At 37.9% G+C, this 21,302-nt stretch overlaps 1 protein-coding gene across 1 annotated transcript in view; it reads right to left on the bottom strand.

The window, feature by feature from the left end:
* Nucleotides 1-21,302, bottom strand: part of DNAH14 (dynein axonemal heavy chain 14) — a 324,938-nt gene that overhangs the window by 206,627 nt on the left and 97,009 nt on the right. The window contains exons 18-21 of the mRNA XM_065937125.1: nt 13,502-13,589; nt 10,720-10,973; nt 2,657-2,888; nt 1,931-1,984 (exon numbers count right to left, since the gene is read on the bottom strand). Of these exons, the coding sequence (XP_065793197.1) occupies nt 1,931-1,984; nt 2,657-2,888; nt 10,720-10,973; nt 13,502-13,589 (628 nt within the window). The remainder of the gene's footprint in view (nt 1-1,930; nt 1,985-2,656; nt 2,889-10,719; nt 10,974-13,501; nt 13,590-21,302) is intronic.

The raw sequence follows: 21,302 nt of genomic DNA, 5'->3' as shown, positions 1-21,302 counted from the left end.
TGAAAGCAGTAGTATTTAGGCTCTAAGACCACTCAACTACTCTGCCTGTCTCCTGTAAAAGTCTTAGCGTGTGTGCGCGCTAAGTCGCTTCAGTCTTGTCTGACTGTGACCCTATGGGCTGTAGCCAGTCAGGCAAGAATACTGGAGTGGGTTGCGATTTCCTTCTCCAGGGGACCTTCCCAAATGAAGGATGGAACCCTAGTCTTCTACATTGCAGGCAGATTCTTTACTGCTGAGCCACTGGGAAAGCCCTAAAAGTTTAAACACAGCAGCAGCAAACTGATGCTCACAAGAGTGAGAAAGTAGAAGCACAATTCACATTCGCATAACTGAGCAATCGCCTGGGTGCCGTGTTCTCAGAACCACGCACTGGCAGTAAAAGTCTTCCGTACAGGTTTCCGGCAGATGGTTGGAAGAGTTCCCCTTTCTAGGTCCGGCCAAGACTCAAGGTTTAGTGGTCAATGCCTGGTAGTAATGCAGACAGTTGATGTTTAGTCATTAAGTCGTGTCTGACTCTTTTGCAACTCCATGGTCTGTAGCTTGCCAAGCTCCTCTGTCTATGGAATTTTTTCCTTCTTCAGGGGATCCTCCCGACCTAGGGATGGATCCTTTACCACTGAGCCACCAGGGAACTCAGTAATACAGATTTCTGAACTAATAATTTAAGTGGAGTGGAAGATTGGGGCCAGGCTGGAGTAGGGACAGCAAATGCAAGCAGCTTTTAACTCTGCTTCTGCCATTTACAATGGGCAGGCCCAGGGTGGCTAGATCCTCCAGTGTCCTTGTAAAAGACCGAAAATCTGTGTTGAAATCTGTTGATCTGTAAATGTTATAAAGTGAAACAAGCCAGATAAAGTGTCTGTGGACTGAACACCTGTTGAGGAATGCTCGAACTCTAAGAGGAGCTTTTGTTAGGTGCTGCAGCGGGGCAAGATGTGAGAATCGGAGAGAGCCCCTCTGACTCAGAAGCCTGAAAAAGTTGGTTCCTCCCATTGACAGCAGCAATCAGATCCTGTCTTTATCTAAAACTTTGATATTTTGTTTATCACGCTTTTGGAGGGGCATTTACCTTGATTCTTTAAAAAATACACTGCACTAAAATACTATTTATCTTGATGACCAAGCATTTTGGCTCCTCATTGAACTTTGCTTAGCAGGTTAGAGCGTCACTCACCTTACCCTAGTACCACTCCTGCAGAGCCCCAGTAAAGGTAGTTTCCAGGGAGGACAGAGAGGCTATTTGGTAAGTGTTTTAAGAATAATAGCTCAATCAGCTTATTTATATTTACTGGTAATTTTAATGTGCCAGTGAATACATATGGAAATGTAGGATCTCAGCCAAATGTAAAAGGTTTGGGCTTAAGTTGAAAAATAAAATAAATTGGAGTGTTTAGAAACTAAGGAAATTTGTGATAGGCACAGATGTATGTGACATATTTATAAATATTTAAGAATGCTATGAGATATATCTTAGATAGTATGCAACCAAAACAAAATAAGGCTGACATAAACTTGTAATCACTTACATAACCTCTGACTCAAATTTTTGTGTTACTCATAGTAGCCTCATTGTTATTTTCAGTAAATAAAAGTATAGATTAGAATATGTAAATTTGTATTACTGAAGCAGTACTCTTAATTTTTTATATATTCATGTTTCATATCAATTTTGTTTGAAAAGATCCTCCCTGTCAAAACGTTGGAAAATCTCTGTCTTAAGAAGTGGTTCAGCTGAATAAAGGTAAACTGTGTAATGTTTTAAGTTTCAATTACATTTAAAATTTCTCTTCTGTTAGTTTAAAAGAATAGCATTTATAGTTATATTAATACTTAATGTCTAAGATATTTTTCTTATTCTTTTAATCCTCAATGAATTATTTCTTTTATGTGTACAATAGTTTTTTTCTGAGTATATAAGAATAAGTTTTACCTTATAATCCAAATTCTCAAAACAGTTGAAGACTACACAATGTTTGCCTAAGGACTGGGAAACAAAAATGATATTTTAATATATTTATTGAATTATGATACAAAATACTAATTTTAAAACTTCCAGAGTAATAAAATATCTTATTCTTTCAAGAAAAATTTTACAATATATAGGTGTTCATACCAAATTTAGAAATCCACAAGACTCAGTATAGGATTAATGCACATATACTGTTATAGTTTAGTTGATTAGTGCATGGAGGCTTAAGGTCCTATTTTTAAACACATAAACAAATAAACTAAGAAAAAACATTTCAGCAATATCATAAACTATACCCTTTGCTTTCATCAGTTGCTTCTTTGTCTCTTTTTCTTATACACATACACACACACACACACTTCTGTTAATCACAAAGACTAGGCAAAAATCTGTGTATGAAGCTCAAAACAAATGAATCACTTCTACAGGAAAGGAAGCTACCATTTACATAGATGTTAGTTCGTTATTATAGTCCAAGTCAACTATGTTGACTTACCAAGATCCTAAGTCCCAGCACACATTAAACATTCAAAATTAAATGATGATGTATGAATTAACAAATGTGTTAATGTGTTTGCTAAATATTATGAATACTTTAACAACAGGAAAGGTGTAAACTTAAGATAACTTTTAAAGTTTGTGTGACTAAAAAAAAAAGTTTTTATTCTAGATATAGAAACCACTTACTTTTGCTAGATCTTTAACACTCTCAGTTTTTCCTGTACCAGCTGGACCAGCAGGGCAACCTCCTAGGTTCAAGTGTAGTGCTCCGGTGAGAGTTAGCCAGCATCTGTCAGTGAGAGGTGTAATCACCAGTCTTGGGGTACAGCCCAAGTACTCATAGCCATAAGTAAAGCTGGCATCTCCTTGAGATACATAGCACAACTTTTGTTTCTCATTCCATTTATATTGCAAATGTCTGAAAACAATATTTTAAATGATCATATTATTTGGGCAAAATGATTTTTAATTTTTTTCACATGCAGAAACATATTAAGATTATGTTGATTTAAAAACATCAAAAAATCAAATGAAAAGACTGATGGATAATTAATCAATTGCTCTATTAGACAGGAACTACTAGAACTTGGGGTTATCCATTCAGGGAAAGGGCTTCCCTGGTGGCTCAGATGGTAAAAAATTTGCTGTAATGCAGGAGACCTGGGTTCAATCCAGATGTTCAAGCTGGTTTTAGAAAAGGCAGAGGACACAGCAATCAGAGCAGAAAAAGAAGTAAAAGGAATCCAGATAGGAAAAGAAGTGAGACTCTCGCTGTTTGCAGATGACATGATCCTCTACATAGAAAACCCTAAAGACTCTTCCAGAAAATTACTAGAGCTATTCAATATATAGTAAAGTTGCAGGATATAAAATTAACACACAGAAATCCCTTGCATTCCTATACACTAACAATGAGAAAACAGAAAGAGAAATTAAGGAAACAATACCATTCACCATTGCAACGAAAAGAATAAAATACTTAGGAGTATATCTACCTAAAGAAACAAAAGACCTATACACAGAAAACTATAAAACACTGATGAAAGAAATCAAAGAGGACACAAACAGATGGATAAGCATACCGTGTTCATGGATTGGAAGAATCAATATTGTCAAAATGGCTATTCTACCCAAAGCAATCTATAGATTCAATGCAATCCCTATAAAGCTACCAATGGTATTTTTCACATAACTAGAACAAATAATTTCACAATTTGTATGGAAATACAAAAAACCTCGAAAAGCCAAAGTAATCTTGAAAAAGAAGAATGGAACTGGAGGAATCAACCTGCCTGACTTCAGGCTCTACTACAAAGCCGAAGTCATCAAGACAGTATGGTACTGGCACAAAGACAGAAATATAGATCAATGGAACAGAATAGAAAGCCCAGAGATAAATCCACGAACCTATGAACACCTTATCTTCGACAAAGGAGGCAAGGATATACAATGGGGAAAAGACAACCTCTTTAACAAGTGGTGCTGGGAAAACTGGCCAACCACTTGTAAAAAACGAAACTAGAACACTTTCTAACACCATACACAAAAATAAACTCAAAAATGGATTAAAGATCTAAATGTAAGACCAGAAACTATAAAACTCCTAGAGGAGAACATAGGCAAAACACTCTCTGACATAAATCGCAGCAGGATCCTCTATGACCCACCTCCCAGAATATTGGAAATAAAAGCAAAAATAATCAAATGGGACCTAACAAAACTTAAAAGCTTTTGCACAACAAAGGAAACTATAAGTAAGGTGAAAAGACAGCCCTCAGATTGGGAGAAAATAATAGCAAATGAAGAAACAGACAAAGGATTAATCTCAAAAATATACAAGAAACTCCTGAAGCTCAATTCCAGAAAAATAAATGACCCAATCAAAAAATGGGCCAAAGAACTAAACAGACATTTCTCCAAAGAAGACATACAGATGGCTAACAAACACATGAAAAGATGCTCAACATCACTCATTATCAGAGAAATGCAAATCAAAACCTCAATGAGGTACCATTACATGCCAGTCAGGATGGCTGCTATCCAAAAGTCTACAAGCAATAAACGCTGGAGAGGGTGTAGAGAAAAGGGAACCCTCTTCCATTGTTGGTGGGAATGCAAACTAGTACAGCCACTATGGAGAACAGTGTGGAGATTTCTTAAAAAACTGGAAATAGAACTGCCATATGACCCAGCAATATCACTTCTGGGCATACACACTGAGGAAACCAGATCTGAAAGAGACACGTGCACCCCAATGTTCATTGCAGCACTGTTTATAATAGCCAGGACATGGAAGCAACCTAGATGCCCATCAGCAGACGAATGGATAAGGAAGCTGTGGCACATATACACCATGGAATATTACTCAGCCATTAAAAAGAATACATTTGAATCAGTTCTAATGAGATGGATGAAACTGGAGTCCATTATACAGTGTGAAGTAAGCCAGAAAGATAAAGACCATTACAGCATACTAACACATATATATGGAATTTAGAAAGATGGTAATGATAACTCTATATGCAAAACAGAAAAAGAGACACATATGTACAGAACAGACTTTTGGACTCTGTGGGAGAAGGCGAGGGTGGGATGTTTCGAGAAAACAGTATGTATATTATCTATAGTGAAACAAATCACCAGCCCAGGTGGGATGCATGAGACAAGTGCTCGGGCCTGGTGCACTGGGAGGACCCAGAGGAATCGGGTGGAGAGGGAGGTGGGAGGGGGGATCGGGATGGGGAATATATGTAACTCCATGGTTGATTCATATCAATGTATGACAAAACCCACTGCAATGTTGTGAAGTAATTAGCCTCCAACTATAAAAATAAATGAAAAAAAAAAAAAAAAGAAAAGAAAAGGCAGAGGAACCAGAGATCAAATTGCTAACATTCACTGGATCATCAAAAAAGCAAGAGAGTTCCAGAAAAACATATTTCTGCTTTATTGACTACGCGAAAGCCTTTGACTATGTGGGTCACAATAAACTGTGTAAAATTCTGAAAGAGATGGGCATACCAGACCATCTGACCTGCCTCTTGAGAAACCTATATGCAGGTCAGGTAGCAACAGTTAGAACTGGACATGGAACAACAGACTGGTTCCAAATATGAAAAGGAGTACGTCAAGGCTGTATGTTGTCACCCTGCTTATTTAACTTCTATGCAGAGTACATCATGAGAAATGCTGGGCTAGATGAGGCACAATCTGGAATCAAGATTGCCGGGAAATATCATAATCTCAGATATGCAGATGACACCACCCTTACGGCAGAAAGTGAAGAGGAATTAAGAAGCCTCTTGATGAAAGTGAAAGAGGGAGTGAAAAAATTGGCTTAAAGCTCAACATTCAGAAAACTAGATCATGGCATCTGGTCCTATCACTTCATGGGAAATAGATGGGGAAATAGTGGAAACAGTGGCAGACTATATTTTTTTTGGGCTCCAAAATCACTGAGATGGTGATTGCAACCATGAAATTAAAAGACGCTTACTCCTTGGAAGGAAAGTTATGACCAACCTAGATAGCATATTAAAAAGCAGAGACATTACTTTGCCAACAAGGTCCGTCTGGTCAAGGCTATGGTTTTTCCAGTGGTCACATATGGATGTGAGAGTTGGGCTGTGAAGAAAGCTGAGTGCTGAAGAATTGATGCTTTTGAACTGTGGTGTTGGAGAAGACTCTTGAGAGTCCCTTGGACTGCAAGGAGATCCAACCAGTCCATCCTAAAGCAGATCAGTCCTGGGGGCTCATTGGAAGGACTGATGCTGAAGCTGAAACTCCAACACTTTGGCCACCTCATGAGAAGAGCTGACTCATTGGAAAAGACCCTCATGCTGGGAGGGATTGGAGGCAGGAGGAGAAGGGGACAAAAGAGGATGAGATGGCTGGATGGCATCACCGACTTGATGGACACGTGTTTGAGTAAACTCCAGGAGTTTGTGATGGACAGGGAGGCCTGGCGTGCTGCGATTCATGGGTTCGCAAAGAGTCGGACACGGCTGAGCAACTGAACTGAACTGAACTGACTAGAACTTGGAATACTACAAACATGAACACTCTTCCCTATGAGAAAAATGACCTTGTTGAATTATGCTACTTTGGTATGATGGTCAGCATAAATGGAAGATTTACCTAACAATCATCTCTATGAAGTTTTTATGGCTTCCATAAGAATGTAGTTTCAGACATTATTCATTATAGCCACTACATCAGTGGTTCAGGACTACATTCTTATGGAAACCACTATGAGTTAAATTGGTGACCCATTTATATCTTAGTTTATACTGTCATCTAGTATTTTGTGTATCCCTCATAAAACCCTTTTAAATCCCTTTCTAGAACAAAGAAGATTATAAAGAAATATAAAAGTGAGTACATTTAAAAAAATAAATTAAAAAGAAAACTTTAAAGATTGTAAACTACCACCTTGTAAAGTCTCAGATAAAGAGAGAAAAGTGACTATTGAAGGAAGTGAATTTTTTAAATTGGAGTTGACTTACAATACTATATTAGTTTCAGGTGTACACTGCTCCATTGGTAAAGAATCTGCCTGCAATGCAGGGGATCCTGTTTCAATTCCTGGGTTGGGAAGATCCTCTGGAGAAGGGATAGGCTACCCACTCCAGTACTCTTGGGCTTTCCTTGTGACTCAGCTTGTAAAGAATCCACCTCCAGTGTGGGAGACCTGGGTTCGATCCTGGGTTGGGGAGATCCCCTGGAGAAGGGAAAGGCTACACACTCCAGCATTCTGGCCTGGAGAATTCCATGGACTCTACAGTCCATGGGGTCACTAAGAGTCAGACACAACTGAGCGACTTTCATTTTCATAGTAATGTGACAATTTTATAGAATATGCTCCATATAAAGTTACTATTGACTGTATTCTCTTTGCTGTATATTACATCCTCATAATTTATTATTTTATATCTAGTAGTTTGTACATCTTAATCTCCACTACCTCTATTGCACTTCTCATCGCAACCACCTTCTGGTAACGACTAGTTTGTTCTCTGTATCTATGAATCTGTTTCTGTTTGGTTATATTTGTTCATTTATTTTTTAGATTCCACATATAAATGAAAATATATAGTATTTATCTTTCTTATTTCACTAAGCTTAATATCCTCCAGGTTCATGTATTTTGACATAAGTGGCAAAATTTCATTCTTTTTTATGATTAAGATTCCATTGCATGTATATAGCACATCTTCTTTATCCATTTATCTGTGGATGGATTTATGCTGTTTCCATATCTTAGCTATTGTAAACAGTGCTTCAGTGAATGCTGGGGTGCATGTATCTTTTGAAATGGTGTTTTCATTTTCTTCAGATAAATATACATGGTATAATTGGTAATTATTTTTAATTTTTGAGGAACCTCCATACTGTTTTCCAGAATGGCTATACCAATTTTTATTTCTATCAATAGTCCATGAGGGTTCCCATTTCTTCACATACTCACCAATGCTTGTTATTTGCTGTCTTTTTGACAGTAGCTATTCTGGCAGGTGTGATATATCTCATTGTGGTTTTGATTTGCATTTCCCTCATGATTAGTGATGTTGAGCATCTTTTCATGCATCTGTTGGCCGTTTGTATTTCTTTTGGAAAAACATCTGTTTAGGTCCTCTGCCCATTTTTTAATTGGGTTGTCTTTTTTGATATTGAGTTGTATTAGTTTTTTTTTTTTTTAATATTTTGGATATTGACCCCTTATCAGATGTATCATTTACCAATATTTCTCCCATTTAGTATGCTGTTTTTTTGTTTGGTGGATGGTTTCCCATGCTTTGCAAAAGCTTTTAAGTTTGATTAGGTCCCATTTGTTTATTTTTGCTTTTGTTTCACTTGTCTGAGGAGATATATCCAAAAAATTGCTAAGACCAATGTAAAAAAGCATACTGCCTATGTTTTCTTCTGGGTGTTTTATGGTTTCAGGTCATATATTTAGGTCATTAATCCATTTTGGGTTTACTTTTTGTATAAGATGTGAGAAAATATTCTATTTTCATTCTTTTCCATGTAGCTGTTGAGTTTTTCCAAGACCACTTATTGATGAAACTGTCTTCTTACCTGTATTCTTACCTCGTTTGTCATAGCTTAATTGACCATATTGTATGAATTTAGGAAAAGATTTTTCACTGTACCTGTAGTGTATAAGTAATTTTTCATGATTACTCTAGGCTGAAAGAAATATTTCATAGTTTCTTTTATTAATTTTTAGGCCCAAAGCAGCTTAAGAAGCATTTTTGTCTTAATGACTTACAGTAGCTTAATTTTTTAAATTATACAAATAAATTGAAAGAAAATATATTTATTTCATTCTTAAATAACTGGAAGGTTGTGTGTACCTGTTGTACACTGCATAATTTCTCAGACTTTGAAATGAGATTGGATCATGCCAATCTTACTTCCTGTGCCACATTAATTTTAATTCAGTGCTTGTTTTTTTAACAGGGTCACTGCCAAAAACTTAGCTTTGCAAAGATAAGAGGTCACTGAAAGGTTGTAGCATGATCTAATATTAGCATTGTAAACTGCTTCAAACTGTTAGTAGCTGGGTATCTTACTGATGTTATATATCCCTTGCTTGTTTAGTCACTAAGTCCTGTCTGAGTCTTTTGCAATCCCACAGTCTATAGCCTGCAAGGCTCCTCTGGTTCATGGGATTTCCCAGACAAGAACACTGGAGTGGGTTGCCATTTACCTCTCCAAAGGATCTTTCTGACTCAGGGATCAAACTAGTGTCTCCTTTGTTGGCAGGCAGATTTTTTATCACTGAGTCATCAAAGAAACTCTGGTATCTTATAGTGTCCTTATAGTCTCTCAAAAGTTTAAAAAATCTTACAGTTGTGAGTGCCCTATGGTGCCATGGGACACCAAAGCACACTATATGGAAGCTATACCTTTAGAATCATAGATACACTCAGAGTCTTATTATTAATAGAATCTTCTTTCTCCTAGTTTACTTTTCTGTATATGGTCTTCCACTTTTAGTTTTCACTTTTAAAAAGAGTCAATAGAAAGTAATAATGACATGCTAAACTTTATGCAGCATGAGGGCTCACAGACAAGACATATTCCTTCAGCAATTAAGAGTGTATACAGTTATACTTCAGTAACACAAACATGCAAATATATATAAAATATAAAGTATTCTGATAAAATATAGTAGACAGTGGTGCCAGTCAAATGCAACAGCTTCTTTCCACTCTATTTTCCTTAGAGTCTAAAGGAAATTGTCATACCTAAAATCAGGAAATTTATGCTAATATAGAATTTATAAAATAAAATTTTATTGAGAATCAAGGATCTTATGCAGGTAGGGCAGTTGTTTTCCTATGATCAGAGGAAACTTAAAAAAAATTAATTCAGAAGTTTGAAACTATATTTATTATAAGAATCTTATGTTTGATTTCTTCAACAAAATTAATGGCACTGTTTTTCTGTACTTTCATATTTGTATATGAAATACTACATGTAAATGACTATCTACTTATTGCCCCTGGGTAGGAAGAAGGGCTTCCCTGTAGCTCAGCTGGTAAAGAATCCACATGCAATGCAGGAGACCCCAGTTCAATCCCTGGGTAGGGAAGATCTGCTGGAGAAGGGCTAGGCTACCCACTCAGGTATTCTTGGGCTTCCCTGTTGGCTCAGCTGGTAAAGAGTCCGCCTGCAATGCAGGAAACCTGGGTCGGGAAGCTCATTTGGAGAATGGAATAGCTAGCCATTACAGTATTCTGGCCTGGAAAATTCCATGGACTGTACTGTCTATGTGGGTCGCAAAGAGTTGGACATGACTGAGCGACTTGCACTTTTTAGGAAGAAGGGAGTTCTGAGTTAGAGAACTGGCTAGAAATGTTCTCTGGTTTGTTTCCCAGCTTGGTCTGTCCCAGAACTGATAGCACGTGGGGGAAAGAAGAGGCTTGAGGTAGAGTTTCTTTCACTACCCATTGAAAACTGCCCTCTGCCTGATTGGTAAAAGGGAAAACGCAGCTAAGAGACTGTGGTCAGTTCGGGAAGATAAAACAAAAGGAACTTAAAATGAAGGAGAAGAATAGTGGAAAAAAGGAAGAAGAAAGCACAGAAATATGTACTCAAGTTGGTGGAATTTGCTTAGAATTTCCATAAATCCCAGAGAGATAAAACTCAGGTCGGACAAAATTCGAGGTAGAGAATTAACTTACCCAAGATAGGTATATGAGAAGTTACTTTATTTAGAGTTGTAATTTCGATCTACCTACCTTGTCCACTCAAAATCATCTGCATTGAAAATATTTTTGAGTAGTAAATCTCTCACTATGTCTCTGCAGTGAACATACAGGGTAAGCAATGCCCCAAGTACAACTTTTGCTCGAGAGTTGTGAGTATCTAGCACCACCAGCTCTGCAACCTCTTCTAGACGATGTATCATACCAGCATGGACTTTTTCCACCTCTTTTTTTGGATGAGGACTCACAAAACTTTTGATACAATCGTTATAAAATATGATCTTGCTCTGAAAAAATAAGATACAAAAGTAATAATTTTGAAGCATAAATTTTATAAATGAAAATAGATATTCTCAAGAGTGGTGTGGTGTGGACCGAAGGCAGGAGGAGAAGGGGACAACAGAGGACAAGGTGGTTGGATGGCATCATCGACTCAATGAACATTAGTTTGAGCAAGCTCTGGGAGATGGTGAAGGACAAAGAAGTCTGGCATGCTGCAGTCCATGGGGTCGCAAAGAGTCAGACACGATTGAGACTGATGTGGTGTGTATTATGCATGAGTCATCATATGTGTAAAAGAGAGAGCTTACACATTTGTATGCATTTGACACTTAGAGATTGAACTTTGATGAATGCTTGTGGGAGCCTTATTCTTTAATAAATGGAAATATATTTATCATCAACATTTATATTTTCTAAATTTTATATTCTTAACCTATCATCACTTAGGCTAAGTAAGAACCTGGGGACAGTAATAACGGTATCATAATTTCAAGATAAAATTACTTCTGTTTTCTGAGTGGGACTCAGAAATAGGTTAAGTTTGTAATTTTTAGAAATTTTATATAATTTCTATTATTTGATCCATCTTTTGTCACTCTTTCCATACATACCAGAGCAGTTTTAAAAAGGCTACTGGATTTAAGTCAAATTGACCTAGTACTTAATGGAGGGAGATGTCAGGAGGTTCATAGGTTTCTGGCCTGTAATTAGGTGAATTGTGATTCTAGTCACTAAGATATTATACCTATTGAAGGAAGAGCATGCTGTAGGTGAAGGGACACAATGGATTCATTTGGGATATACTGAATTTGAAGTGCTTAAGAAATACATGGGCTTCCCAGGTGAAGAACCTGCCTGCCAATGCAGGAGTCATAAAGATGTGGGTTTTAACCCTGCGTCAGGAAGATCCCCTGGAGGAAGGCATGGCAACCCACTCCAGTATTCCTGCCTGGAGAATCCCCATGGACAGAGGAGCCTGGCGGGCTACAGTTCATGGGGTTAAAAAGAGTCAGACACAACTGAAGTGACTTAGCACTCTCAAGAAATACACAAGAGGAGCTATGAAGAAATAAATATGAGAATAATTAGCATAGAGGTAATATGTAGAATGGTGAGATTTTTTTCTTTTCAGGGCAAGATAAGTGTACCCAGATGGGAAACTTGATGTATCAATTAGTATTTTGGCAGCATGCAACAGAAACTAACTCTGACTTCCCGAAAGCATGTTGTAGACCTCTAATGGCAGATCAGCTGGAGGTGAGAGCTGAGACTTAGGAAGCGGGCAGAAGCAAGAATCTGGGCCAGGCATCAGGAATCATAGTCATGGTCATGCCACAGAAGAGTCTGGTCAAAAGTCACTGTACTGTCACACCTGAGGTATTTATTCAAGATTCACAAGCTCAGGAGAGAGCAACCAGTGGGCTGAGACCACCTCTGAGGCTGCCTCAGTATAGGCTGAGGGAAGGTTTGGATATGGTAAAACTGACTATGAACTAGATTTTATCTATTTATTTAGCTAAACATAGAGGGCTTCTCAAGCACTATAGTTTGATTAAATCTATATTGAAATTCTCTTAGTGGATACTGCATGTAAACATTTTATTATCCCAACAGGTGTCCACTCAGAGATACTTATGTTACATATGCAGAAGTGTTTACAAGAAGAAGGGAAGTTGTAAATTGCATACCAGGATGGGAAATTTGCAGTAGGTAAGGCAGACATGGGAAAACAAATATATGTTCAGTGAGTGAAGTTGAAATCTATCATAAAATATTTTTGGAAACAGATTACTGACTGGTTCTAATTATTAAGCATGTTTGGAAGACCTGGGGTTTGGGAAAGATCCTTTCTTAGTAGAGCAGATTTGATTATTTGAATGCCTAGTAAACTGCAGAAATGTGCATATTGATTAATTATAATTTTGTTGTCTTCATAAACAACAGCTTGAATAAGTCCTTGACTTAAGATCTGAGGGTACTTTATTAATATTCAGGCAAGTGAAAGACAAGGAAATCAACACTGAATATTAGCTGGAGGTACTGATGCTGAAGTTGAAGCTCCAATATTTTGGCCATCTGATGCAAAAAGCCAACTCATTGGAGAAGACTAATGCTGTGAAAGATTGAGGGCAGGAGGAGAAGGGGGCAACAGAGGGTGAGATGATTGGATAGCATCACTTGCTCAATGGACAAGTTTGAGCAAACTTGGGGAGACAGTGGAGGACTGAGGAGTCTGCTGGACTCCAGTCCATGGGGTCACAAAGATTCAGACATGACTGAACAACAAACAACAAAATAATTCATGACTTATATTCCTTCAACATTTTATCCTGAACATTTTTGAAAGCATGGACAAGTTGAAGAAATTATAAAATGAATACCCATATACCTATCACCTATGTTCCTTAATAAACGTTTTGCTAATATTTACTTCGTCAGATATCTGTCCATCGAGTCAACCATCTCTCCATTTTATTTTTTGATGCAGTTCAGAGTTACATATACCAGTAACATCAAAGAAGTATTTACTTACCACAGTGAGTACCACTTGTCCTGGATGAGACAGCACCCATAGGGAAAACTGTTGGTAGTACCAGTCATCAACTCCTTGACTTACAAATCTATAAGCAAAAAAAATTTATAATATTTATATCTAATCACTGATTGTGGCCATTTAATGATTAAGCATGATAAGATAACAGAGGAATTTTCCTTTAGGCTCTCTGACTTTTCTGGTCTAATTTAGGTATATAAATAACAAAGCAGAGATAATAGTTTTAATTCACGCATAACGCATATGCCTTAAATTTCTCTTTAATATCATCTGCACATTTCCAATAAAACCATTGAGTTTCTGTGATGGTGTGCATGTGTGTTAAGTTGCTTCAGTCTGACTCTTTGTGACTCTATGGGCCATAGCCCACCAGGCTCCTCTGTCCATATGATTCTCCAGGCAAGAATACTGGACTGGGTTGCAATGCCCTCCTCCAGAGGATGTTCCCGACTCAGGAATCTAACCTGTGTCTCGTGTCTACCTGCATTTGCAGGCAGGTTCTTTACCACTAGTGCCACCTGGACTATATTTAACTAGGAGATGACACCTATTAGCTTTGAATTTCTAATACTATCAATGGCAAAAACAGTATTTGAAATAATTTCAACAAAATTGAATATTGGACTGAAATGATCAGGTGATTTTTAACAGTAAAGTCCTACATTTAACTTTAAAAAGTAATTATAATTTAGCTTTTAACAGTAATGAAGAGGGGAGGGCGGTCCTAAGATGGCGGAAGAATAGGACAGGGAGAACAACTTTCTCCCCCACAAATTCATCAAAAGATCATTTGACTGCTTAGCAACTTCCATAAAACAACTTTCTGAATGCTGGCAAAGGACACCAGGCACCCAGAAAGACAGCCCATTCTCTTCGAAAGAAGGTAAGACAAAATATAAAAGACAAAAAGAGAGACAAAAGAGTTAGGGATGGAGACCCGTTCTGGGGAGGGAGTCATGAAGGAGGAGAAGTTTCTAAACAGCAGGACACCTTCTCACTGGTGGATCTGTGGGGACTTTTGGAAACTCAGAGGGCAACATAAATGGGAGAGAAAAAAACACCCACAAAATAGGTGCCTAGCCACAACTGACAGTGGAGAAGTAGCCCAGACGCTTATGTCCAACACCAGCTAGCTGGGGCTGGACAGGAAGGCGCAGGTTGTATGCTTAGGGTAAGGACCAGACTTGAATGCCCTGAGGACAATCTGTGGGAGCTAACATGAGATAGCAACCCAAATTGTGGGATAGCCAGAGAGAGAGAGAAAAAAGAGAGAGAATTTTCCTGTGTAAAGCTCTAACATAAGATGTAGCCTGACCCACTCACAGAACAAAGGATTGAGCGAATACCAAAGGATAGCTAGCTGGCTGCGGACCGGCCCCTTCCCCACCAGAGGCAGAGAGGCAGGCGAGTGACAGCTAGAGCCGGAAGGCAAGGGGCAATCTCGGTCCCAGAGACGGCATCCTCCACCAAACTTTGAGCAGGCTCCCAGTTGCTAACCAAGTCTTCCTGGGATCCTGGATGGTTGACATCTGCTAGGAGGGTCACAGCCTGAGATCAACTCCCCAGAGGAGGCACATGGCACACCTGTGACAGTGCTCTTGTGGCGCACTTGGGAAACCGAGTCAAAAGAAGTAGGTGAGGTGATTAAGACACACGGTCCACTTGGGACAGTGTGCGCGCCAAGCACCTGGTCACCTGAGCTGCTTGGACCTGGGAAGGGCACAAAACGCACGTCCAACCAAGTCTGTGCATTTGCAGAGTACCCAAGAACCTGAACCGGAGCAGCTTAGACCTGGGAAGTGCACAAAACGCAGGGCCCACTTTGGACAGTACCCCAGCAGAGCCTCAGCAGTGTAGGCTGGGAAAGCACACACCGCTGTGAGCGGGGGCAAACCCAGTGTGGTCCATACACTGCTAGCATTTCCACACATGCCAGTGTTTGTTTGCAGGGTTCCTCACTCCCCGCAGCACAGCTGAACAAGGGAGCCTAAATAAGTGACCGCCTTCGCCCTTTTGTGTCAGGGCAGAAATTAGACACTGAAGAGACTTGCAAACAGGAAGCCAAAATACACAAAGAAGGGGGAACCACTCTGGAAGTGACAGGTGCAACAGATTAACACCCTGTAGTTAACATTGACTAAGCATTGGAAGGGGTCTTCTCTATAGAGAAGGTCTTCTATATAGACCTTGAGAAGTATAAGCTGGAACAAGGAACTATCTGACACTGAATTGACCCCACACTGCCCACAACAGCTCCAGAGAAATTGCTAGATATATTTTTATTATTATCATTTTTTAATTTTTAAGTTCTTTATCACTTCTTTAATTTTCATTTTTATAACCTATTATTACCTTGCAAAAAAATACCCTATTTTTAAAGTGAATTTCATATATATATATTTTTTATAAGTTTTGTGATTGATTTTGTTTTGTATTTTTAATACTGTATTATTGAGAGTCTAACCTCTACTCTAGATTTTTAATCTTTGCTTTTTGGTATTTGTTATCCATTTTGTACCTTTAAGAATCTAATCTTCAGTACCCATTTTTACTTAGGGGTGTGATTACTGGCTTGATTGCTCTCTCCTGTTTTTCTCCCCCAGGTTACCTCTTATCTCCTCCCTCCCCCTCTCTTCTCTACTTAAATCTGTGAATCTCTCTGGGTGTTCTGGGCTGTGGAGGACACTTAGGGAACTGATTACTGGCTAGATTGGTCTTTACCCTTTTGACTCCCCCTCTTCTCCACCTGGTCACCCCTATCTCCCTCCTCCCTCTTCTCTTCTTCATGTAACTCTGTGAACCTCTCTTGGAGTCCCTAACTATGGAGAATCTTTTCACCATTAACCTAGATATTTTATCATCTGTGCTGTATGGATGGAGAAATCTTGAGGCTACTGTAAGAATAAGACTGAAAGTCAGAGGCAGAAGGCTTAAATTTAAAACTTGAGAACACAAGAAAACTCCTGATTCCAGGGAACATTAACTGACAAGAGCTCATCCAAAAGCCTCCATACCTACACTGAAACCAAGCTCCACCCAAGAGCCAACAAGTTCCAGAGAAAGACATACCACACTAATTCTCCAGCAAGGCAGGAACACAGCCCTGAGCGTTAAAATACAGGTTTCCCAAAGTCACACCAAACCCATAGACATCCCAAAAGTCACTACTGGACACTTCATTGCACTCCAGAGAGAAGAGATCCAGCTCTACCCACCAGAAGACAGACGCAAGCTTCCCTAACCAGGAAACCTTGACAAGTCACTAGTCCAACCCCACCCAAGGGAGCAACCTCCACAATAAAGAGGAACCACAAACATCCAGCCTACAGACAGGCCACCCCAAACACAGCAATCTAAACAAATTGAAAAGGCAGAGAAATATTCAGCAGGTAAATGATAAATGCCCACCAAACCAAACAAAAGAGGAGGAGATAGGGAGTCTACCTGAAAAAGAATTCAGAATAATGATAGTAAAGATGATCCAAAATTTTGAAAACAAAATGGGAGTTATAGATAAATAGACTAGAGACAAGGATTGAGTAAATGCAAGAAATCTTTAACAAGGACCTAGAAGAAATAAAGAGTCAATTAATAATGAATAATGCAATAACTGAAATCAAAAGCACTCTGGAGGGAACCAACAGTAGATTAACTGAGGCAGAAGAGAGTATAAGTGAGGTGAAAGATAGAATAGTGGAAATAAATGAAGCAGAGAGGAAAAAAGAAAAAAGAATTAAAAAAAATTTGAGGACAACCTCAGAGACCTCTGGGACAAGGTTAAATGCCCCAACATTCGAATCATAGGAGTCCCAGAAGAAGACAAAAAGAAAGGGCATGAGAAAATACTCGAGGAGATAATAGTTTAAAACTTCCCTAAAATGGGGAAGGAAATAGTCACCCAAGTCCAAGAAACCCAGACAGTCCCAAACAGGATAAACCCAAGGTGAAACACCCCAAGACACATATTAATCAAATGAATGAAGATCAAACACAAAGAACAAATATTAAAAGCAGCAAGGGGAAAGCAACAAAAACACACAAGGGGATTCCCATAAGGATAACAGCTGATCTTTAAACAGAAACTCTTCAGGCCAGAAGGGAATGGCAGGACATACTTAAAGTGATGAAAGAGAAAAACTTATAACCCAGATTACTATACCCAACAAGGATATCATTCAAATATGAAGGAGAAATCAAAAGCTTTACAGACAAGCAAAAGCTGAGAGAATTCAGCATCACCAAATCAGTTCTTCAAAAAATGCTAAAGGATTTTCTCTAGACAGGAAACACAGAAAAGGTTTATAAATTTGAATCCAAAACAACAAAGTAAATGGCAATGGGATCATACTTATCAATAAATACCTTAAATGTAAATGGGTTGGATGCCCCAACCAAAAGACAAAGACTGGCTGAATGAATACAAAAACAAGACCCCTATATATGCAGTCTACAAGAGACCCAGCTCAAAACAAGGGCCACATACAGACTGAAAGTGAAGGGCTGGAAAAAGATATTTCATGCAAATGGAGACCAAAAGAAAGCAGGAGTAGCAATACTCATATGAGATAAAATAGACTTTGAAATACAGGTCATGAAAAGAGGCAAAGAAGGACACTACATAATGATCAAAAGATCAATCCAAGAAGACATAACAATTATAAAATATATATGCACCCAACATAGGAGCACCACAGTATGTAAGGCAAATGCTAACAAGTATAAAAGGGGAAATTAACAGTAACACAATAATAGACGGAGACTTTAATACCCCACTCACACCTAGAACAACCCAACAGATAATTAACAAGGAAACAGAAACAGAAACTTAAATGATACAATGAACCAGTTAGACCTAATTGATATCTATAGGACATTTCACCCCCCAAAAATGAATTTCACCTTTTTCTCAAGTGCATGGGGAACACTCTCCAGGATAGATCACATCCTGGGCCATAAATCTAGCCTTGGTAAATTAAAAAAAACTGAAATCATTTCAAGCATCTTTTCTGATCACAATGTGGTATGATTAGATGTCAACTACAGGAAAAAAATATTAAAAATACAAGCATATGCAGGCGAAAAAACACACTTCTGAATAACCAACATATCACAGAAGAAATAAAAAAGAAATCAAAATGCACATAGAAACAAATGAAAATGAAAACACAACAATCCAAAACCTATGGGGTTCAGTAAAAGCAGTGCTAAGGGGAAGGTTCATAGCAATACAAGCTTACCTCAAGAAACAGGAGAATAAAATAAATAACCTAGCTTTACACCTAATGCAAATAGAAAAAGAAGAAATGAAGAACCCCAGGGTTAGTAGAAGAAAAGAAATCATAAAAATTAGGGCAGAAATAAATGAAATAGAAACAAAGGAGACTATAGCAAAAACCAACAAAACTAAAAGCTGGTTCTTTGAGAAGATAAATAAAATAGACAAACCATTAGGCAGACTCATCAAGAAAAAAAGGGAGAAGAATCAAATCAACAAAATTAGAAGTGAAAATGGAGAAATCACAACAGACAACACAGAAATACAAAGGATCACAAGAGACTACTATCAGCAACTATATGCCAATAAAATGGACAACTTGGAAGAAATGGACGAATTCTTGAAAAGTATAACCTTCCAAAACGGAACCAGGAGGAAGCAGAAAATCTTAACAGACATATCCCAACCATGGAAATCAAAACTGTAATAAAAAATCTTCCAAACAAAAGCCCAGGACCAGATGGCTTCACAGGTGAATTCCACCAAAAATTTAGAGAAGAGCTAACACCTATCCTATTCAAACTCTTCAAGAAAATTTCAGAGAAAGGTAAATTTCCAAACTCATTCTATGAGGCCACCATCACCCTAATACCAAAACCAGACAAAGATGCCACAAAAATAGAAAACTACAAGCCAATATCACTGATGAACACAGATGCAAAAATCCTTAACAAAATTCTAGCAAACAGAATCCAACAACATCTTTTACATGATGTAAAAGATCATACATCATGACCAAGTGGGCTTTATCCCAGTGATGCAAGGATTCTTCAGTATTTGCATAATCAATTAATGTGATACATCACATTAACAAATTGAAAGATAAAAACCATATGATTATCTCAATAGATGAAGAAAAAGCCTTTGACAAAATTAAACCCCATTTATGATAAAAAAAAAACCCTTCAGGAAGCAGGCATAGAAGGAACACACCTCAACATAATAAAAGCCATATATGATATACCCACAGCAAACATTATCCTCAATGGTGAAAAATCGAAAGCATTTCCCCTAAAGTCAGGAACAAGACAAGAGTGCCCATTCTCACCACTACTATTCAACATAGTTTTGGAAGTTTTAGCCGCAGCAATCAGAGAAGAAAAAAGAAATAAAAGAAATCCAGATTGGAAAAGAAGAAGTAAAACTCTCACTGCTTGCAGATGACATGATCTTCTACATAGAAAATCCTAAAGACACCACCAGAAAATTAGTAGAGTTAATCAATGAATATAGCAAAGTTACAGGATATAAAATTAACACACAGAAATCCCTTGTATTCCTATACACTAACAATGAGGAAACAGAAAGAGAAACTAAGGAAACAATTCTATTCACCCTTGCAACGAAAAGAATAAAATACTTAGGAATAAATCTACTTAAAGAAACAAAAGACCTATATAAAGAAAACTATAAAACACTGATGAAAGAAATCAAAGAGGACACAAATAGATGGAGAAATACATCATGTTCATGGATTGGAAGAATCAATATAGTGAAAATGAGTATACTACCCAAAGCAATCTATAGATTCAATGCAATCCCTATCAAGCTACCAACAGTAATTTTTCACAGAACTAGAACAAATAATTTCACAATTTGTATGGAAATATAAAAAACCTCGAATAACCAAAGCAATCTTGAGAAAGAAGAATGGAACTGGAGGAATCAATCTGCCTGACTTCAGACTATACTACAAAGCTACAGTCGTCAGGACAGTATAGAACTGACACAAAGACAGAAATATAGATAGATGGAACAAAATAGAAAGCCCAGAGATAAATCCACACACCTATGGACATCTTATCTTTGACAAAGGAGGCAAAAATATACAATGGAGAAGGGACAATCTTTTTAACAAGTGGTGCTGGGAAAACTGATCAACCACTTGCAAAAGAATGAAACTAAAATACTTTCTAACACCATACACAATAATAAACTCAAAATGGATTAAAGATCTAAATGTAAGACCAGAAAGTATAAAACTCCTAGAGGAAAACATAGACAAAATACTCTCCGACATAAATCACAGCAGGATCCTCTATGACCCACCTCCCAGAATATTGGAAATAAAAGCAAAAATAAACAAATGAGACCTAATTAAACTTAAAATCTTTTGCACAACTAAGGAAGCTATAAGCAAGGTGAAAAGACAGACTTCAAAATGGGAGAAAATAATAGCAATTGAAACAACTGACAAAGAATTAATCTAAAAAATATACAAGCAGCTCATGCAGCTCAATTCCAGAAAAATAAACGACCCAATCAAAGAATGGGCCAAAGAACTAAACGGACATTTCTTCAAAGAAGACATACAGATGGCTAACAAATACATGAAAAGATGCTCAACATCACTCATTATCAAAGAAATGTAAATCAAAACCACAATGAGGTGCCATCTCATGCCAGTCAGAATGACTGCTATCAGAAAGTCTACAAACAATAAATGCTGGAGAGGGTGTGGATTAAAGGGAACCCTCTTCCACTGTTGGTGGGAATGCAAACTAG

Source organism: Muntiacus reevesi, chromosome 5, assembly GCF_963930625.1.
Source record: "Muntiacus reevesi chromosome 5, mMunRee1.1, whole genome shotgun sequence".
NCBI classification, from domain to species: domain Eukaryota; kingdom Metazoa; phylum Chordata; class Mammalia; order Artiodactyla; family Cervidae; genus Muntiacus; species Muntiacus reevesi.
Note: the sequence above shows the minus strand (reverse complement) of the source record. Positions and strands in the feature narration are given on the sequence as shown.